Raw genomic sequence first — 19,923 nt, forward strand, 5'->3', positions numbered from 1 at the left:
CTTTTGAGGCTTTAAAATTTTTACTTCTTTGTGGTTTGAGGAAGCAGGAAGCATTCCTAAAATCTACAAAGCACAGACATTTGCCTGTCGAAGGGGATGGAGGGAGGTGGGGAATCTTCTGTGGCTCTTCCGCTCGGAGACAAGCGACCTACGTCAGGCCTGCGTCTACACTGCCCCAGCGTCCCTGGGGGATCTTCCCGGCCCCAGAGCATCTCCGGTCCGCACCCCGCCCTGGTCGGAATCAGCACGGTCATAAGCTCCCAGGGGGTCTGCAGGCGCAGGAAAGGAGGGGCGGGGCTGCTCCAGACGCCAGCGGGCACGGACCTCCGCTCAGAGGACCAGCAAAACTGGGTCCATTTCCGCGCTGCTCGGGGTCACGGCCGGTGCCAGGCAGGCATCTTCACGCCTCGCCTGGTCCTCCCTCAGGGTCAGCCTGTGAGTCCGGTTACATAATCGCCGAAGTTCAGAGGCTGGTCTGACTCCTAACTCCAAAGCTCCGGCGTCTTTGCTCACAGCGCGGGCGCGGCGTGGTCTTCAGAGCTCACGGGACCGCGGGCGGCAGGGACCGCGGGGGGCGGCGACCGCGGCGTCCTGGTGCAGGGCGCCCCTCACGCGGCCGGGCAGCGGCAGGCGGGGCGGCGGGGGTCGCAGCAGGGACGCACGGAAGGATCCTGGCTGTAATCCGCCCGGGAGACGCGGTCCCGGGCGATGTCGTCCAGCGCGCCCGCCAGAGCCGCCGCGACCCTGGGCAGCACCGCCCGGTACTCCGCGCCGCCGCCGGCCAGGGGCGCGGCCTCCGCGAGGTCGGCTTCCAGGTCGAAGATGAGGGGTTGCTCGTGGCGCCGCTCGGGGCCGACGCTCCCGTCGCAGGCTCGCGCTCCGCCTGGGGAGGGGACGGCAGAGACCCCGTCAACCCATCGTCGGCCCGAGGTGTGCAGAGCACCGCGGTGAATTCTGAGTGGTAACCGGAGTGAGCCCTGAGCCGGCGTGCAGCGGAGAGACCGGTTCACCCACACTGCAAGTCTGAAGGGCTCAGCCGGGAACACACGTGGAGCTCACGGTGTGAATGCTACTAAGCTAGACAGGCCTGATAAACACTTCGTTTTCCACTAAAGTCCTTAAATGTTCATGCTAGGAGCGAAGACTATGGCCCAGGATAAAGGCATTTACCTACGATTAAAGACAAACTTCAACAGAGCCCAGTCCTAACAAAGTATAAAAGCCAGCCTCCTCCGGTTTAAGGAGATTAGGTGATAATTAACAGGCCGTGAGGGGGCTTCCCTGCTGGCTCAGGGTAAAGAATTCCCTTTTCAGTGCAGAAGACTTGGGTTTGATCCCTGGGTGGGGAAGATTCTCTGGAGACGGTAATGGCAACCCAGGCCAGTATTCTTGCTTGGAGAACCCCATGGACAGGGAATCCTGGTGGGCTGCAGTCCACGGGGTCACAAAAGAGAGTCACGCATGACAACGACAAAACAACCACCTAGTTCACCTAAAACTCTAAACTCCCGTCCTCATCACAGGACACGTAGGTCTTTCTCTGGTCTCATGTAGCAGGTGTCAGTTCACCTCACTCATCGCAAAGCAGGTTTAAGTCGTTCGGATGCAGAGTTTCAAGGATGGGGGTGAGAGAAGGAATCAGAGCTCCCTCAGGCTGTGTCCTCTTTTATCCTGTTCACAACTTTCACCCCATCTGTTGACATCCCCCTGCTCCCTCTGCTAACCCTCTTGGGAGCCGGGCGACTGCAGAGAAGAACAGACCTCCCCCGGGGGTCATCATTCCTTTCTGGTTGTGATCATTTCCAACAGTCTTATTACGTCGTATGATCCCAGCGTTGTGGTGCCAAGGCCTTTCTGGCTGGCTCCCGACTTCTGAAATTAACTCAGCCTGGAGAAACCATACCTCTTCGATAGAGTAATGTAAGGGCTGTAATCTAGACACTTCCCATCTGAAAGCATAACAAATATCTGACTGGTTTGCATTTTAGGTCTCGGAGAGTCACACATTCTTGTGGCAGTTTTAATATTCCTCAAGTGATGAACTCAAAGAACTGGTTTTGCTTTTATGACACATTTTCTTTGGGGTCACTTATTCATGCTCAAGGCAAATAATGTTTGTTCTTTATTATATAATTCTTTGGAAAGCTCTGACCTCAAATAACTGAATCAAACTGGAATCCATATCATATCCCATATTTGGAAGGATTTTTTTTTTTTTTTTTGCATGGGGTGGGGTGGGGAGAGGTCTTGTTTTTCATTCATTACAAAAAAGTATTAGAGTTCCTACCAGATCCAAGGTTCTGTGTGAAGCACATCAAGAGGACAGAGATTAAAGAGCTTACGAGTTGAGTTTGTGCTTAGACGCTCAGTCGTGTCCGACTCCTTGCGACCCCATGGACTGTAACCCGCAAGGCTCCCAGCAAGACTACTGGAGTGGATTGCCATTTCCTCCTCCAGGGTTCTTCCTCACCCAGGGATCAAACCCGTGATTCTTCTGTCTCCTTTCGGGTTCTTTACCACTAGCACCACTGGGAGTTGAGTTTAGAGGGCTTAAAACTACTAGGAGAAATAAAAGATGTACTTAAACAACTGGCATATTTGGTAAAATGTGGTAAATATCAGAGTTCTCCATATCCTACCAGCTGGGAAGATGAAAAGGCATTCTGCCATCCAGGTGGCCTTAAAAGCTGAGAGGGATTTTAATCTGGAGGCCAAGGAGAGTCATTGCTCTTGGAGAACTAGAGTCATTGCTCTTGGAGAACTAAGGACCGGCTTCCCTGGTGGTCCTCTGGATAAGAATCCGCCTGCCAATGCAGGGGATGCAGGTCTGGTCCCTGATCCCAGAGGACCCCACATGTCGCAAGGCAAACAAGCCTGTGTCCACAGTTACTGAAGCCCGTGTGCCCTAGAGCCCGCGCTCCGGAACAAGAGAAGCCATCACGGTGAGAAGCCTGGCACCGCAACGAACAGCAGCCCCCGCTCGCCGCCGCTGTGGACGACCACGCACGCAGTGAAGACCCAGCACAGCCACAGATAAATAACACTTTTTTAAAAAGAAAAGAAAATACAGAACTTCCCTGGTGGCCCAGTGGTTAAGACTCTTTGCTTCCACTAAAAGAGAGGTGGGTTTGATCCCCCCTCGGGGAACTAAGATCCCACACACACTGCAGTCAGAAAAAAAAAAAAAAAACACAAATGTGCAGGGACCCAGGATGGAGGAAGTTTGAATTCAGTTGGAAGCAAGAAGCCACTGGAAGGTTTTAAGAACCATCCTGATCTGGTACTAGGTTTCTAAAATACCTTAACATTGAAGACGCCCACAGGGTGAGCCAAGAAGTAGGAAACCTCAGCTTGCTAAACAGACCTTCTGTAACTATTTTCTGAAACAGTCTCTCGTCAGGTAAATTACACTAAAGTCTCTCCAAGCCTCCACTGAACATTCAGTCACCCTGGGCCTGCAAGTAGAACTATGGGGTGAAGTGTTTCTTCGAGGGAGAAAGTACAGTGTAGACGCACTGGGCCAGCTCCGAGCTGGCTGGGGAGCTCGGGAAGAGTGGAAAGGCCTTGTTTGTGGGTGTGGCCGGGCTCCTGGGACCGGATTTGGGGAAGACGCCGTCAGAGGTGCCGACTGCGACCCCGAAGGAGGGCAGCCGCCCTCGCCGCCGTTAGGCCTGAGCGGGGGTCTGCTGGGCGGCCCCCCCCCCCGCCCCGACTCACCAGTGACATAGAAGGCCTTGTACCGCTCCAGGCGGATGGTCTGAAGCGCTCCGTCCTCTCCGGCAGCCCCGCTGTTGGGGTGGAACAGCGCCTGCGGAGGGGGGACAGGGCCTCCTGGTGAAGCGCACAACCCCCTCCCTGGACAGCAGGAGCGTCCTTGGCATGGTACCTGCTCCCCTCACCGCCGAGCCACCCCATCCCCACCCCCCGCCCCACACACGGCAGCCCCTGGTCCACTGGGCCTACTCCCCGGAGCCTAAGCGGGTGGCGCTTCTCCGGGTCAGTTCATCTGAGTGGGTTACAGGTCTGGCTGGATTCCAAGCCCAGAACTAGCTAGGTCATCTGCAGGGTCTGGTGCAAAATGAGGATGAAAGAAACCTTGTCCCCAAATCAAGAATGTCAACTGTCAGCACAAGGAATTATGTTCATTATCCTCTGATAAACCATAATACAAAAGAATATGAAAAATAATGGATACACACGTATAACTGGGTCACTTTGCTATGCAGTAGAAATTAACACAGTGTTGTAACCAACTCTACTTATTTTTTTGTGATTTCATTTTTATTTCTCTATTTGGTTGCCCCAGGTCTCAGTTGGGGCATGTGGGATCTAGTTCCCCGACCAGGGATGGAACCCGGGCCCCCTGCACTGGGAGCAGAGTCTAAGCCACTGTTCCACCAGGGGAGTCCCCTAAAATAAAATTTTAAAAATAGCTATTTTATTTTACATACTACCCTTGGCCTCCAAATTACAGTTTTCAAGATGGCCAGGGCATGCCGGGGACATGGGTTCGCTACCTGGGGCGGGGTTGTGGGGTGGGGGGCTAAATCCTACAGACCACAGGGTATGGTCCCCCCCTACCCTGCAAAAAAAAAGAAAAAAAGAATCGCCCTCCAGAATGGAGCTCAGGGTTCCCAAGGGCAAAGTCTGGTAGGAAATAAATGACCAGCATCATTGGAAAGCTGGGGGCTTTGGGCTGGAAGCGTGAGACTGCCCTGCTATGAATCATGACCGATATATATCGCTGGAAAGGCGCTTACGTGATTCAAAGTTTCCATGGAGCTAAAAAAAAAATGAGAAACATCTGTTGGAGCAGTAAACAGCTGTCCCCCCCGAGTTTCCCGGCCCTGAGCGGGTGCCAGCGAGGGTGGGCCCCCCCAACACCTGCCACTTCCGAGCTCTCGTGACAGCGCCCGCGATCCCGGCGTGATGACAGCAGGCCCCGTCCAAACAGGAAGAGGATCATAACTCAGAGCCCTCACCCCTTCCAACCCAAGGAAGCCAAGCCTCTCACCGCAGGAGGCTGTGTTGTTTCCTTCTGGAGAGGACAGGAAGTGGGGGGGGGGGCGCTTGGAAAACCTATTGTCAGCGGAGCTGCAACCTTACTCAGACACCCAGGAGATGGGAGCCCTGGTCTGTGGGTCAGAATCCTTGACACCTTGTGACTTTCAGTAACATAAACTCCGCAAGGGCAGACAGTCGAGGGCAGGATGTTTACTATGTTGCCAGGCACCGCTTCCGAAATCCAAGAGGAAGCAGAGTGGCTCACCCTCAGTCCCGTGGATGGGTTTGGAGGACTCTGTACGCGCACTTCTCTCCCCTCTGAGCCTACCCACGGCGGCATTCTTGTTTATATCAACAGAGGAAGGAGGCTGGCGAATTTACACACGAATCACAGCTGGAGGCATTTCCTCCCTAGGGGACACGCAGTCCGAATTTCAAAGATAACTTTATCTTCTGCAAACATGTGCATCTTCTTGGTGGTTTTTCTTACCTGTTCGCTTTATTCGATCCTATCCCCGTTTTTCAAGCAGGAGGCATCTCCTTACTTTAAGCCCTGGAGGCCGGTGCCTAGGTGACATCCCCAGAAAGCCAGGAGGGGTCCCAGCCCTTCGGGTGGAGGCGCACAGACCCCCGTCTCCAAAAGTGGCCAGCCTTGTGCCAGCCGCTCTGGACAGCGTCTCTGACCACTAGGGGCCTCTCTTCTCCCTAAGAGAGGTGACCAGTGGTCCAGAGAGAAGACTCAACTGCTTCGCCGACGCATGGTCTCCAGGGATGGACTGGGCGTTGCGTGACCACAGGGCCCCAGGTTGGTCGGGGCAGAGCAGGTGCAGACCTGCTACGGAAGCCTTCCACTGGCTGACCATTCTGGGCCTTGGACGTGTCAGCCTGGGGCGGTGATAAGACGTGACCAGCCGTGACGCTGCCACCTCCGGCTTCCAGCGGGAACCAGGAGAGCCCCGAGTGGGACCTGCGTGCGCCCCTGCGCGCCCCCTCTCCCCGCGCCTCCCCTGCCCGCCTCCCGCTCCCCGCTGCGGCTACCCTTGGTGCCTGGAGACAGATCTCCCCGGACTGCAGGGTGCGGAGGAACGCACAGCATAGTCAGCAGCCATGGTTTTGAACATCACAGACAAGACGGCCCTGGCTGTCCACGAGGTGAGCGGTGAGAAGACCGCTCCGCAGGAAAACCGACAGCCCAGCACCTGCTCTCAGCGCAGGGCCGAAGGGGCGGGGCCAGGATGGGCGGGGCCAGGATGGGCGGGGCCAGGGTGCACGCGGCCCACGTTGCTTCAGCTCGCCAACTTGCCGCCACCTGTTTGCAAAACCGAAGCACCCAACGGCTGAGGCGTTTTGCATAGTTTTGAGATGACAATCTACGGGTTCCTTCGAGCTTCTTGAAACTGGAATGGTTTTCTAAACCAACCCACAACCCATACCAGAACCTCGTAAGCCCAGAATATAGCTGAGGGTGAACACTAAGTTGTTTATTAAAACATACATGTGTATGCTATGGGAGCGAATGAATATATTCTGAGTATTAAGGAATGTTCCAAATAGGTGGAAACGTTTAAATCTAACTTTTAAGGCTGTCATGTGCCACTGGGTGTCCCAGAATGTCTGATGCAGTGTCTTGCACGTGATACTCAGTAAGTGGTTACTGAATACAGAAATATACACGTGTGTGTGTGTATACACACATGTATGTGTATGCACATCTCTATGGTCACTCCTATGTTTCCCTCCTGGTCTTCCATCAGCAACTTCAAGAGGATTTACAATTGTTTCTTTCGGGGCCGACTAGGAGAGACCAAGGTGGGCCTCGGGGTGAGAACCCTCCTGCCACCTCAGGAAATGAAAGAGACTCAGGTTCGATCCCTGGGTCGGGAAGATCCCCTGGAGGAGGGCATGGCAGCCCACTCTAGCATTCTTGTCTGGAGAATTCCATGGACAGAGGCTATACTCCACGGGGTAGCAAAGAGTCAGACACGACTGAACCGACTTAGCACACACTCGGAAAAGACCAAGGCCAAACTCAGGACCAGCAGCAAGCGACGCTGACCTCTCAGGTGCCTTTAACACTGCAGGAGCCTAGTCCTTGGGGGGACCGGGCCGGGCCCACAGGAGACGCACCCTGAAAGTCCCTGCAGAGCTCCTGGTGAGTGGTAAGGTGTGGTGGTTCCCCTTGGGTCACGGGGTGCTGTCAGCCCCACTCCAGCTGTGTCCCCACCCATCACACATCCCCACAAAACCCCAAACGGCGCTGTGGCTTTTATCAGGCCGTCCTGCCCAGTCCCTGGGGCCCAGGTTAGTCACCACGCAGCCCTAAAGAGGGGCCCCGTGAGTTTGCGGAAAGAGGCAGCCTGAGAAAGCAGGAGGTCTCCGCCGGCTGTAGACGGAAGTTCCACGCCCAGGAGCCGGCTCCCACGGGCGCTGGGACCGCATTGAGGAGCCAACGTCCAAGCTTCCTGGTGACCTCAGTCGTCCTCCTGGACACTCGGGAGCATCTCTCTGCTGACGCAGTCAGCAACCCCCCAGGGCCACGTACCACCAGCTCCCAGCCCAGGGGCAGGGAACCTTCAGGAACTGCCCCAGAACATTCGACTCACTTCCCTGTGACCCTCGGGAGGCCAGAAATAGACGCTTTGATGTGCGGGTCCCTAACTGGGAGGCCAGGCCCGGATCCCACCCGCCCCCTTCCCTCCTCCCACTTCCTCTTCCTTTTGGCAAAAGTAAAACAGAGAGAGACAGCCACTGAATGCTTCCGGGAACGCCCGAGAGGGGCCTGGGGGCTGGAGGACTGTGTGCGCTGAGTACTCCAGGAGCCAGGAGAGGTCAGGGCCCCCAGGACATCATCCATCCATCCACTCACTCATTCATCCATCCCGTTCAGTCATCCAGTCATTCACTCAGTTCTCATTTATTGCATGCTGGCCGGGTGCCAGACCCCGCATTAAGCGTACTGAGAATTCCACGATGAGATTCCTGCCCTTGGGGAGCTTTCGTTCTGGCGGGGTCAGTGGAGGGGGGAAGCAGGGAGCCCCATGATACACAACGCAGACACTGCTCACACATCCCATCCAGCTAAAAACTGTGCCTTCTGCCTATGTCATGTCAGAAAATTAAATGATGTTGAAAAAAAAAGAAAAAACCATTTGTTACAGGGAATAAGTACCCATGGATGCCCGCCCTAGGCCAAACTGCTACATAGAAATCTGGGTGATGAACTGGACCAACTCAGGAAGCAGAGCAGGGAGTGGAAAGAGGCTCCTCTCAAAGGAGGCCCCCTCCCCAGGGTCTGGCGCACTGGGCCTCCAGCGGCCACTGACGGGCATCTTCGGAGGATGGGCCTACCTGCACAGAAGCAGGCAGACCCTGATGGGGGGCAGCAGGCCAGCCTCCGGACGAGCCTGGGAGGACACGCGCCTCCTCCACTTACCCTGTGTCCCGTCTGCGCCCGGCCGAACAGCACCTGCGAGACGTCCAGACCGTCAAAGCGTCGGCCTCCGGGCAGGGGGGCCCCAGCCAGGGCCAGCACGGTGGGGAAGATGTCCAGCACGCTGCGGGAAGACCAGGCGGAGTCGGCCCCAGTGTCCCCAGACCCTCTCCTGGTCATCCTGGGGCATGACCCACCCGGACAGCCCCCAGCATGGGCCGTCTCTCTGCCCGGGTTCAGTCCCTGGGTCAGGAAGATCCCCTGGAGGAGGAAATGGCAACCCACTGCAGTGTTCTTGCGTGGAGAATCCCATGGACAGAGGAGCCTGGCTGCTGCAGCCCACGGGGTCGGAAAGAGTCAGACAGGACTGAGAGACAGCGACAGCAAGTGTAGCGTGCCGGGAGCTCTAGTCCATGCTCTGTGACGGCCGAGACGGGGAAAGGCTCTAAAGAGGGGCTCTGTGACAGAGGACGGGTCAATGGGCACGAGTCTGAGCACACTCCGGGAGTTGGTGATGGACAGGGGGGCCTGGCGTGCTGCGGTCCATGGGGCCGCAGAGTCGTACACGAGTGAGAGGCTCAACGGAACTGAACTGATGTGTGTGTATAACTTTTACTTTGCCCTACAGCAGAAACGAACACATTCGACTCCAACAAAAATTAATTTTTAAAAATAAATGAAAAGAGAACTAAGGGGCTCTACCTGTGACCGCCTGGGCCACCACCCCCCGCCGAGCGGGAGCAGCGTGTGACCAGCATCTGCAGGGGAACACTCACTTCATTTCCCTCCCTGGGTCTCGCTTGTGTTTAGAATGCCGTCATGGGTGACACGTCCCGTCCCCTTTCATTCAGCCCGTTTATTCTTTTTACAAACTAGTCCATGTTTGGGGGCAGGAGGGGAGGTGCTCAGTCGTGTTGGACTCTTTCCGGCCCCATGGACTGTCGCCCACCAGGCTCCTCTGTCCATGGGATTTCCCAGGCAAGAATACTGGAGCGGGTTGCCATTTCCTCCTCCAGAAGATCTTCCTAACTCAGGAATGGAACCCACGTCTCTTGCATCTCCTGCACTGGCAGGCGGGTTCTTCACGGCGTGAGCCACCTGGGAAGCCCTGGTCCGCGCTGAGGGCAGGAGAAAAGGTAGCACCCCGCGCCGTGGAGGAGCGCCACGCTCACAGCCCCGCCACCCGAAGGCGGCCACGACGGCGGTGTTCCTACTCTGGTGTTCTCTGAAGTCACGTGCTACCATTTGCCTCTACCCCAGGGCACATCTCTCTCCTGCATTCTGGTCAGAAAAAAAAGTTCCAGCAGAAACAGAGCTGCGAATCTGAAGGCCAGGCCTACCAAGAGTCGGTGGGACTCAATGGAGACCCAAGATCTGGCCCCGTGAGGCTGGACATCCCTGGGAGGGGGTGCCCACCCGAGGCTGGGCTCTGGCTTCCCCAGCCCAGGGTCTGGAGGGGAGCCTCACTCCCCAGGAAGGGGTCTCAGAAGGGACCCAGCAGGCCATCCACTCTCCTCCTCAGGCCCAGGGCCCCGCCCACAGCAGAGCCTCCCCCTTGACTCAGAACAGGGGTCTCTGCTCTCCCTTTGGCCTCCACAGTCCACGGGGCCAGGAGCTTATCTCCTGCGATGCTCCTTCCAGGAGCTGGCACCCCACACACGTGCAGAGGCAGGAAGGGCAGCAAGCCCTCGTGGACCACGGAGCAGTCCAGAAACAGGTCCAGAGTCGGGGGTGGGGGGAGGGGAGGGAGGGGTGGGGGGAGGGGTGGGGGGAGGAGGCAGAGGGCACCCCAAACACGCATGCAGAGACAGGAAGGGCAGCAAGCCCTCGTGGAGTACGGAGCAGTCCAGAAGCCGGTCCAGAGTTGGGGGGGTGGGGGGAAGGAGGGGATGCGGGAGGAGGCTGCTTCCTAGAAGTGAGGACATGACCTCGGGGCAGGTGTGATCTGCAGGCAGGAAGTGAGAAGTAGGGGGCTCTGGTGGGTCGGTTTGGGTGCAGAGGCCTGAACTCTGGGTCTGGAGTGAGGCAGGGGCTGGCAGAACCCCCTCTGAACTGTGAAGAAGCGGGAACCAGCCCAGGGCGTGGGGAGTACGCTCTTCAGCCTCTCTCAGTTGCCATCCTTCCCGCATGGGATTCGCTCGAGTTACCCCTGGGGGAATCTAAGTGCCCCCCTTCTTGGCCCGGGTCCCGTGGGGGAGGCTGGAGGGCTGCAGCTCCCCCAGCACCCCCAGGTAGCCCCAGGAGACCAGCAGTTCCGTCAGCACCTTCCAGGGAGCAGAGCGCGCCCAGAGCATCAGGAAAACCCGACACCAAAGCCCGCACATCCGGGACCGAAGAGGGCAGCCCGGAGCGGGGTCGTCAGGACCACCCGTCCCCCCAGAGCCTGCTGCCAGACACAGCAACAGGGACGAGGTCTTGAAAGGGGAGGCATGGCTGGGCCTTGCCGGGAAGGGTGGCGCCTAGCCCACGGGACCCCCTCAAGGGCACTGCCTGCTTGTAGCTCCTTCCGGACCCTCTGCCTCGAGACAGCCACACCCCCTGCACGCAGCGGCCTGCCTTTCTGATCTGGGAGAGAGCCGTGCACCCCTCGCCGGGGGGACTATCCACTTTCCTGGCAAAACAGACCCTTAGCTGTTTTTCACATGAGGTTATTTCACGTCCTTCCTGCCCTGATCGTCACTGTGGACTTGGCCCAGAAGCCCCCACAAGAGTGGTCCTCGGTTCTAGACAGAGATGGGGCTCCCAGCTCAGGTGCGAGCAGACCCACCCCTTTCTGCACATAACCCAGGGCATCGCACGACAGTGCTGACTCAACCAGCACGAGTCTCCTCCCAGGGGGCTCATGGCGCTGCCAGGGGACGTTCCGGTCGTCACAGCTGGGGCTGGGGGAGCCGTTGGCATCTAGAGACCAGGGATTCTAGCAAACATCCTCAAATGCCTGGGACACCCTCCACTATAGAGAATGGTCCGGCCCAAAACGTCAGCAGCGCCAAGGTCGAGAAACCCCGCTTCAGGGCTTTAGGGTCAGACCACAGGGCCCTTCCGGCGTGTGCTGCTAAGCTCTGCCCTCCCGAAGGGACATCGGCTCCAAAACAGCAGGAGCTTTCGGCCTGATGCTGCTATTGCTGCTGCTAAGTCACGTCAGTCGTGTCCGACTCTGTGCGACCCCACAGATGGCAGCCCCCCAGGCCCCTCTGTCCCAGGGATTCTCCAGGCAAGAACACTGGAGTGGGCTGCCATTTCCTTCTCCATCGGTCCGAAGAGCCTGTTCCAACATCCGGTCCCTGGAGCCATGCCTGATCCATACTGGACACGACGATCCATCCTCATTGAAGAATTTTACGATTTGCTTTTGGGCGTGGGGGATCCTAGCTCCCCGACCAGGGATCGAACCTGCACCGCCTGCATTGGAAGGCGAAGGCTTAGCCACTGGACTACCAGGGAGGTCCCCAAGATGGGCTTCCTTGGGACACTCACCAGCGAGCCCCTCAGTCAGCTCTCACCTCTGAAGCCTGAAATAATCAGCTCACGGATGCCGCTGCATCATGGTGCTGTGACCGATGGACGGCGCAGACGCCATTCTCAACTGACAACAGCATGCTTGGCTCCTGGTGACGTCACCCGCGAGGTAGCCGAGTTCCTTGCATACGTGAACCCCTGTCCTGACTGCAGCGAGTCAGGCCCAGAAAAAGCAGCCCGCCTGGCCCACTTCCCAGCCAGCCTGACGTCACAAACTCCAGCCCGAGTTGTTGTTCACACCTGCTGGTCATCCCCCTCCCCAACGGTACTGGGCTGACCGGGGGCTCCTGGGGGCCCAGAGGCTTCGAGGGACAGTGCCTGGCCACCCGCTGCTCCGGCATCACAGCTGGTTACCCGTCTGTCCCCTCAGCTTCAGTCCCCCCACGCCATCCCTCCCCTCAGGACGCTGGAGGACTCCAGTGAGACGTGCCCTCCTCCTCTGGGCTGTGTTCTCTAGCCCAGGACCCAACTGGCTGACGGCGAAGGAACTTTGGAACTAGAAAATTAGTCTTTAACCAGAACAAAGCCTCTGAGCATGTGAGCAAGCACCTGGGCGCCCCTGCCCAGGGGTATGGGGCAGACCACGAGGAGGACGCCCCCCCAGTTAGGAGTCAGGGCCACGTGGTGTTGCTTTCAGGACGTTCACCATGGCCGAGCCCTGTGCCCAGGACGTGGCCTCTGGGTCAGCCTCGATAAGGAGATCAGCGTGATCTGAGATGTGATCACGTTGACAGTTGTCCTGTGAAGAAAGCAGGTGCTTCTTTGTAGAAGCTTCTTAGGCAGAGGCAGGAAGAAGGTCCTCAGCCAAGGATTCAGCCTTTCCTCCCCAGCCAGAGGGACCCTCCTTCCCTCTCTCCTCTCCAGGGCACGTGAACACCTAGACCCCTCTCTCAGGGCCATCTGTTCCGAGTGACCCCACCTCGGACACCTGCCCTACCCCGAGGGGGGAATCATTCGTGTTCGGTGATCTGTTCTCCCCTGCTCCCCGCCGCCAGCTGGCGTGCGTGCGTGCTAAGTCACTTCACTTCAGTTGTGTCCAACCCTTAGCCTGCCAGGCTCCTCTGTCCATGGGATTCTCCAGGCAAGAATGCTGGAGTGGGTTGCCATGCCCTTCTCCTGACCCAGGGTTGGAACCCAGGCCTCCTGCATTGCAGGCAGATTCCTTCTCATCTGAGCCACCGGGGAAGCTTGGCCCAAGCTGAAAGTGGTGATGACGCTCCTGCAGATACCATTGCGACCAGTGTTGACGGCCCTGCAGCCCACCCGGCGCCCTCTTCCCAGAGACGGGCTCCCCAGAGGAGGGCTTGCAGAGCCCCCCGTGCTCCTGCCTTAAGGAGCTCACAGGCTGGCCTGCAGGCAGCTCCGCACGGCTGCAGTCTGAGGCTGGGAAGGCCCTGTGGACGCCTGCCCAGAGTCGGCGAGGGGGAGGTCTCCAGTCACCCGAGCACACGCCTTCTCCTTGCATCTCAAGGAGACTGCGGGGGGGTCGTACCTCAGCAGAGCCGCGCTGGTGACGTTGACGGGGACCCTGCCGGGCCAGTAAGCCAGGGCCGGGACGCGGTGCCCTCCTTCCCAAGTGGTCTGCTTGGAGGGACTTCCTCCTGCAAGACAAGGAGGCAGTCAGTTCTCTGGGAGGAGCAGTCCTTCCTGTCAGGGATGCTCTGAGAGCTCCCAGTAATTCCAGCAAAGGCCCAACTTCCCTTGGAAATCAGCCATTTTTATTCACCTAGTTAATCCCTTTCAATGTGTGTGTGTATGTTCAGTCGCTTAGTCGCGTCCGACTCTTGCAACCCCATGGACGTTAGCCTGCCAAGCTACTCGGTCCACGGGATTCTCCAGGCAAGGACACTGGAGTGGGTTGCCATTTCCTTCTCCAGAGGGACCTTCCCGACCCAGGGATCGAACCCACTGTCTCCTGCACTGGCAGGCGGATCCTTTACTCACTGAGCTACCTGGAAAGTCCAATCTCCTTCAACACGTGCTTTTATTTTACTGGATAAAGGTGTAAATTGCTGCCTCTGTCCCTCGTTATGGAGTCACGTCCCCTAATCCCCTCACTCCACTGATGACCGTCAGCTTGTCTGGCTTCTTCACTGACTGGCTTCCTGAGGACCTGCACACCGTGACCCGGCAAACAGCCTGCGCACTCAGCATAGTAGGCCTTTAACAAACACCTGTCAAATAAACGGATGAATGAACGTGTCTTCCTACAGGTCATGTTGAGGATGGGAAATAAAATCATTTGACTAAAGGCAGAAATTCCCCCAAGCTATTTGACCTGGCATAGATTCTGTTGTATTTTCCCTTTGCCTCACTTCCCCCCCCTCCCCGCCGCTTTTGTCTGCCTTTATTTTTGAATGAATGAGTTGTTCCGATGTTGTGGAGACAGCATTCATAATAGCTCCGACCTCTTACCTCTCTTGGGGAGGTAAGAACAATCTATGTGCAATCTACGAATTTCCACTGGGTAATTAAGGGAATTCTTTATGTAACTACCAAGTCAAAAGTGACCAGCAGTGTAACGGTGACCAGCGGGCTGGAAGGGATGAGGTCATGCCTTATGGAAACATCCTGAATACACGTCGCGTTGAATTAACCATGACCATCCCCACCACTCCCACACACGCCCCGACTTCAGCCCAGCTGAGCCAGGAATTCCACACAGTTAGCGTGTCAGAGGCCTTCCAAGGCGAGGCTGTGTGTGCCTCACACAGGCCGCGGTCATGCAACGGCCTTATGTTTGGCTGGCGTGAACAGGGAGGGGGGAGAGGACCAGGCTGCCGGCATTCTGCAGCGCCCACCCCGCAGCGAAGGCAACCTTTGAAGTCCCTGGCCCAGCTCGCAACACCGGAAATGCCCAGCATTCTTGGAATTTTCTCATAACCAGTTCTGGAGTCCCCCCAAGTGTTGAAGTAAGAAATAAAACACCCACCAACTCGCGTCCGTGTGGACGGTTCCTGTGTAGGGGTGTGGGGCTCTCGGAACCAAGTGGGCCTGGTGGGAAACTCTGTGGCCTGGCCCGGGATGTCTCGAGCACCTGGTCGCCATCCAGAGTCCTGCTGCCCAGAAGGACCCAGAGCCCCCTCCCGTTATTCACGCACATGGAGCAGAGAATCCGGCGCTGCTGGGGCATAAATCACACTCCCACGTGGCTGCAGAATGCATGACTTATGCCTCTGCTCCGGGCCAAGAGCAGGGTGGGAGCATCGCACGTGCAGGAGCCCTGCACATATTCACCCCCCACCCACAAGGGGCGTTTCCAGGGACGCTTGGGGAATAGGTGGGTGAGAACATGGAGTCCATTTATTTGCAAGTCCATGGAACACAGTATCCCGATGAACTTGCTTAGCCCCAGATGCTAAGGAAAAGTGAAGGCTTCGAGTCCAAGAAACCAGTCAGTGATTCTGCGGGTCAACCAGAAAGCCCAAGCTGGGGGTGTGTACGGTGATGGGACTGTGGGCACCAGAGTCAGCACTAGAGTTGCATCTCTGCCTCCAAGATGTTTCCAGAGGGTACACTGGCCCCTGGGCTTCGCAGGACGCACTAGTGATAAAGAACCCTCCTGCCAATGCAAGAGATGCAAGAGACATGGTTTCTCTTCCTGGGTCGGGAAGATCCCTGGGAGGAGGGCATGGTGACCCTCTCCAGTATTCTTGCCTGGAGAATCCCATGGACTGAGGAGCCTGGCTACCGTGCATGGGGCAGCAAAGACTCAGACTCGACAGCACACACACACAGGCCTGTAATCAGTAAATCTGCTAACTGGTCCTCGCCACTAGGGGTTCTGCTCATTTGCCATAATCTTCTGTATTGTTCTTTTTCAGAGAAAAATATGTCAATGTGTTTGCCTTATTTCAGCAAAGAGTTGAAAGCTGGAGAGGTGAGGAGGGATTTGGCCAGTTATGAAACATGTACAGGTCAACAGAGGGGACAGCCATCTGCAAGGATTAGGGATCGGTACAAAGAGAGGAGAAGGCTGGCTGAGAGAAGCCTTTTGGTGTGGACACTTGCAGGGGCGTGGGGGCAACGCCCCATGTATGTTTCGAAGACTGACCAGCTGACTCCTGTCTGTGCCCTGGCTTCTGGCTTTACCAGAAAGACACATTGATATATTCCAGCCATGCCCACAAGCCTTGTACTTGAAAGGAATTTATCTCAAGAGCCCAGAGTGCGGGTAAGCAATTATAAATATATGTATGTATTTATATACATACACACACCCCACATCTTCTCACTCCAAATTCCAGTATCCAGTATCTCGTCAGCGTTGCTAGGGTGGACCGACTCTGAAAGGCCCGGCTGGCACTGCTGGTGGTCCCCCGGGGCTGATGCCTGACAGCCGAGCATCTGATGATCAGAAACACCTGCCGCTGTGTGCTGGGCTTTATCCGCACCAGCAAGTACGGAAGCCCACGGTAGCCGGCCCCGGCCCCCTGACACCCTTCAGCGACACCTGCTCCTGCTAACGGGCCCTCAGCTTGCGTTTAACACGGGAGCAGTGGCACCAGTGCTAGAGGGGTCACCTGCCGATGCAGGAGACGTAAGAGATGTGGGTTCGGTCCCCGGGTCGGGAAGATGCCCTGGGGGCGGGCCTGGCAACCCACTCCAGTGTCCTTGCCTGGAGAATCCCATGGACAGAGGAGCCTGGAGGGCCATAGTCCATGGGGTCACAGAGCTGGAGATGACTGAAGTGACTTAGCAGACACACACTAGTGACAATAATTTCTCCAGTTAACTGAGCCTCTCCCAAGCACCGAGTTAAGTGCACCCCTGAGCTCTCCCGTAATCCTTAGGGCAGCTTTGTGAGCTGAGAGCACTGCTAGTCTTCATTTTTCAGGTGCAGAAGTTGAAGCTCAGAGAGGTTAAGTCATTTGCCCAAAGTCACACAGCGAGGAGACAGTCAAGTCAGGATTTGAGTCCAAGGCCGACTACATGGCCGGCACCCAGTCATTAAGAACTTCTAGGACCTTCCGGGACTGTGATTCCCATCCCCGTATGCAGACTCGAGTCACTAGGGGAGCTTTGAAGAAATACTCATGCAAAGGTCCATTTCCCAAAAACTGTGAGTTAATTGACCTGAGCTGGGGTCCAGACACCAGGAAAGGTCTGTAAAGCTCTCCTGGTGAGTTCACGTAGAGCGCGCCAGTTCCAGGGCAGTAAGAGAGGGGACATGATACATCTCCAAACTAAACATAGCGTGTGTCTCTAATGACAGGTTTTACGTGGCCTGCGCCTTTTCGCCCCGGAGAACAAAGGTGACCTACGTTACAGTGAGTAAGAGCAACAGTTGAGTCCAGCCCGTAAAGTAGCATGTGCAGTTTTTAATTTCAAAAGCTCTTTGTTCGTGGACAGCAACCTTCATCCTTGGACCAGTCGCAGTGGCGTATCCAAAGCCGTCGAATTTGGCTTTCTGCTGAGAGACCACGTTCGACGGCCAGGAGAACGCATTTCAATGCACTTGTGGTTAGTTATGACTCTAATTAAGGCCGAACCTCTTAGTTAAAGCAATAAATATTTAGCCTCAGCAACCAAAACATAAACAGAAGCATGATTCATGAGTGGCTTACTTCCTCCTCCCTGGCTGTGCAAGCAGAGACCGTTCCGTGATGCGTGGAGGAAGCACCACCTCGGTCCGCTTTCAGACACTCAGGCGCGTCCCAGCAAGGGGCCCTCCCAACGCCACGGCCCCCTGAGTCAGAAGGGCAGGGCTGCTCACACAGAGGCTGGCAAGCCTCTCAGCACAAGGAGCCACAAAGGACCCCTGGAGATGCTGGTTTTGTAAGTCTCGGGCGGGGCTGTCATTCCAGGCCTCTCTGACAGCAGTCTCTGGGGACCAGAGGCTGAGAAAAAGCAGTAAGGTTAACGGGAGAAGGCCTTCTCCTTGGGAGACCTCAGGGGGTACGTGGGATCTGAGTTCCCCCACCAGGGATCTCCCACGGCCCCTGCATCGGAAGTGCAGAGTCTTAACCGCTGGCCCACCAGGGATGTCCAGGCAGAAATCTTAACGTCCCTCTGTCTCCTCCTCCTCAGTCATGAAGGGGGAAAGTGGCTGTACTGGTCTCATGGGACGCTGGAAAGCTGACGTCAGACAATGTATATAAAGTTCTGAGCAAGGCCCTCGGGCACCGTGCCTGCCACGGGAGTGCCCAACAAACGCCAGCCAGAAAAAAAGCCAAACAAAACAAAGGCACGGCAAAATCCCCTACAGACAGAAACCGGCAGAAGCTGCGTCCTGGCAGCCCGGGCACTGAGTTCAGGCCTCTGACAACGTGCTTTGGTGCGAAGCAGACTTTGCTTTTAAACTGAATCTGAATGTCGTTAGACAGGAGCCCTCTGTCCCACTGACCGAATCCCTAGTCCTGTTCACAACGGGCGAAAACAAGCATGTGTTCATTTAAACTACCTGTGTGGCCCCTCGAGCCATTCATATGAGTGTCTCAGGGCAGAAGAACACGCCTGTTCTGAGGAGCCCACATTCTATAAACTTCTAAAGAAGCAGGCTTCGTTTCTAAATATAAATACGTGCCTTTGCCAAGGATGCCCGGAGCTCACACACTAGTTTTCTAGAAACACACGGCAGCCAGGCCTCTGGTGGGGCCAAGGACTCCAGCTGGCCCGGGGTGGCCGTGAGCAGGCTGGGGGCATTCTGAGCCTGGTGGCCACTGGTCCCATCAGCAGACCCTGCTCCCAGCAGGGCCGGCTGCCAGCATCCTCCCCACCCCGCACCCCCTCTCCACACCCCCGTACTCCCTCGGACCCTTGTCCACCCCCCGCACCCCCTCTGACCCCTGTCTGCCCCCCTCTGACCTGTCTGTCCCACGCACCCCCTCTGATCCCTGTCCAGCCCCACATCCCCTCTGACCCCTGTCCGCCCCCCTCTGACCCCTGTCCACCCCCCTCTGACCCCTGTCCGCCCCCCACATCCCCTCTGACCCCTGTCCGCCCTCCTCTGACCCCTGTCCGCCCCCCCGCCCCCCCACGGGACAGACAGCCCGGGCGGCAGAGCCGGCTTCCCAGTGGGAAAGGTTATGTAAGCACCTGATAGCATCGTGTTACAACCAAGGTCTCCCAGAAGGCGAGGATGCCAAATTCAACAGCATGTTTCCTCATCACCAGGGGGAGGAAGGAACAGCTCTGCTCTTCAAATAAAACAAGGAAAGATTTTCCAGACAGAGAAGCCGTCCGTTAGGGGACAAACAAGGTGCTAGTTCTGTCCCGAAGAGGAAATAGGTCTGGAGCGGGGAGGGAGGGCCGCTGCTGCGACGCCGGGTGGGGGGGTTCGGGCTCAGCAGCGGCCCGGGCCCCGGGCCCCTCCGCTTGGGGGAGGCCAGGGCACTCTGAGGTGCCCCCTGCCCCCGGCTCAGCCTCTCACCCCCGCAGGGAGCCGGCCAAGCCCCGCGCAGCATCCTCGCCCAGCACGGGACGAAACACCGCTCCAGGAGACGCTGCCTCATCCCATCAGCTGAGCACCGCCCGGGCCAGGAGAGGAAGGGAGGAAGGGGAGGGGGCGCCAGCGCGTGGCCTGCCGTCCTGGGCTGGCGGCGGGGGAGCGGGCGGAGCTCCGGGTACTGTTTGTCCCGCTCCGTTGTGAAAACATGGACCGTCTTCTCGGTTTCATTGACCCTCGGGACGGGCCCGCTCCCAGCAGGACACACAGGCCCCCGCTGACCAGGCACCTGCCTGAAGACGGGCCAGTGGCCCAGCAGGACCCCGGCCACACCCCCTCCACCTGGGCCCTGCCTGGCCCCCCGGAGCCCCCCGTAGCGTCCAGGGCAGAGGGGAGGGAGACAGCTGCGGCCAGGGTGGCGGGGAGCCGATGCGGAGGTCGAGGTCGGGGCAGAGCTCAGCCCGCGGCCAGGGGCACCTGTGTGACCCCCCGAGAAAAGCAGAGGCGCCCGGCCCCACCGCATGCTCAAGCGCTGCGTCCCACGGAGACGCAGCCAGACCGGGCAAGGCCATGCCGCCCCCTC

The 19,923-nt window shown here is 57.4% G+C and overlaps 1 protein-coding gene across 10 annotated transcripts in view; it reads right to left on the reverse strand.

The window, feature by feature from the left end:
• Position 1: 1 nt before the first annotated feature.
• Positions 2 to 19,923, reverse strand: part of ARSG (arylsulfatase G) — a 100,478-nt gene continuing 80,556 nt past the window's right edge. For 5 of the 10 annotated variants that reach the window (XM_043905714.1, XM_043905718.1, XM_043905717.1 and 2 more), the window contains 5 exons: positions 13,446 to 13,554; positions 8,438 to 8,558; positions 4,761 to 4,782; positions 3,718 to 3,808; positions 2 to 883 (listed from right to left, as the gene is read on the reverse strand). In XM_043905714.1, the coding sequence (XP_043761649.1) occupies positions 535 to 883; positions 3,718 to 3,808; positions 4,761 to 4,782; positions 8,438 to 8,558; positions 13,446 to 13,554 (692 nt within the window). In that variant the 3' untranslated portion in view covers positions 2 to 534. The remainder of the gene's footprint in view (positions 884 to 3,717; positions 3,809 to 4,760; positions 4,783 to 8,437; positions 8,559 to 13,445; positions 13,555 to 19,923) is intronic. The other 5 variants (XM_043905719.1, XM_043905724.1, XM_043905722.1 and 2 more) reach the window with 4 other exon arrangements.

Source organism: Cervus elaphus, chromosome 5 (assembly GCF_910594005.1).
Source record: "Cervus elaphus chromosome 5, mCerEla1.1, whole genome shotgun sequence".
Classification (NCBI taxonomy): Eukaryota; Metazoa; Chordata; class Mammalia; order Artiodactyla; family Cervidae; genus Cervus; species Cervus elaphus.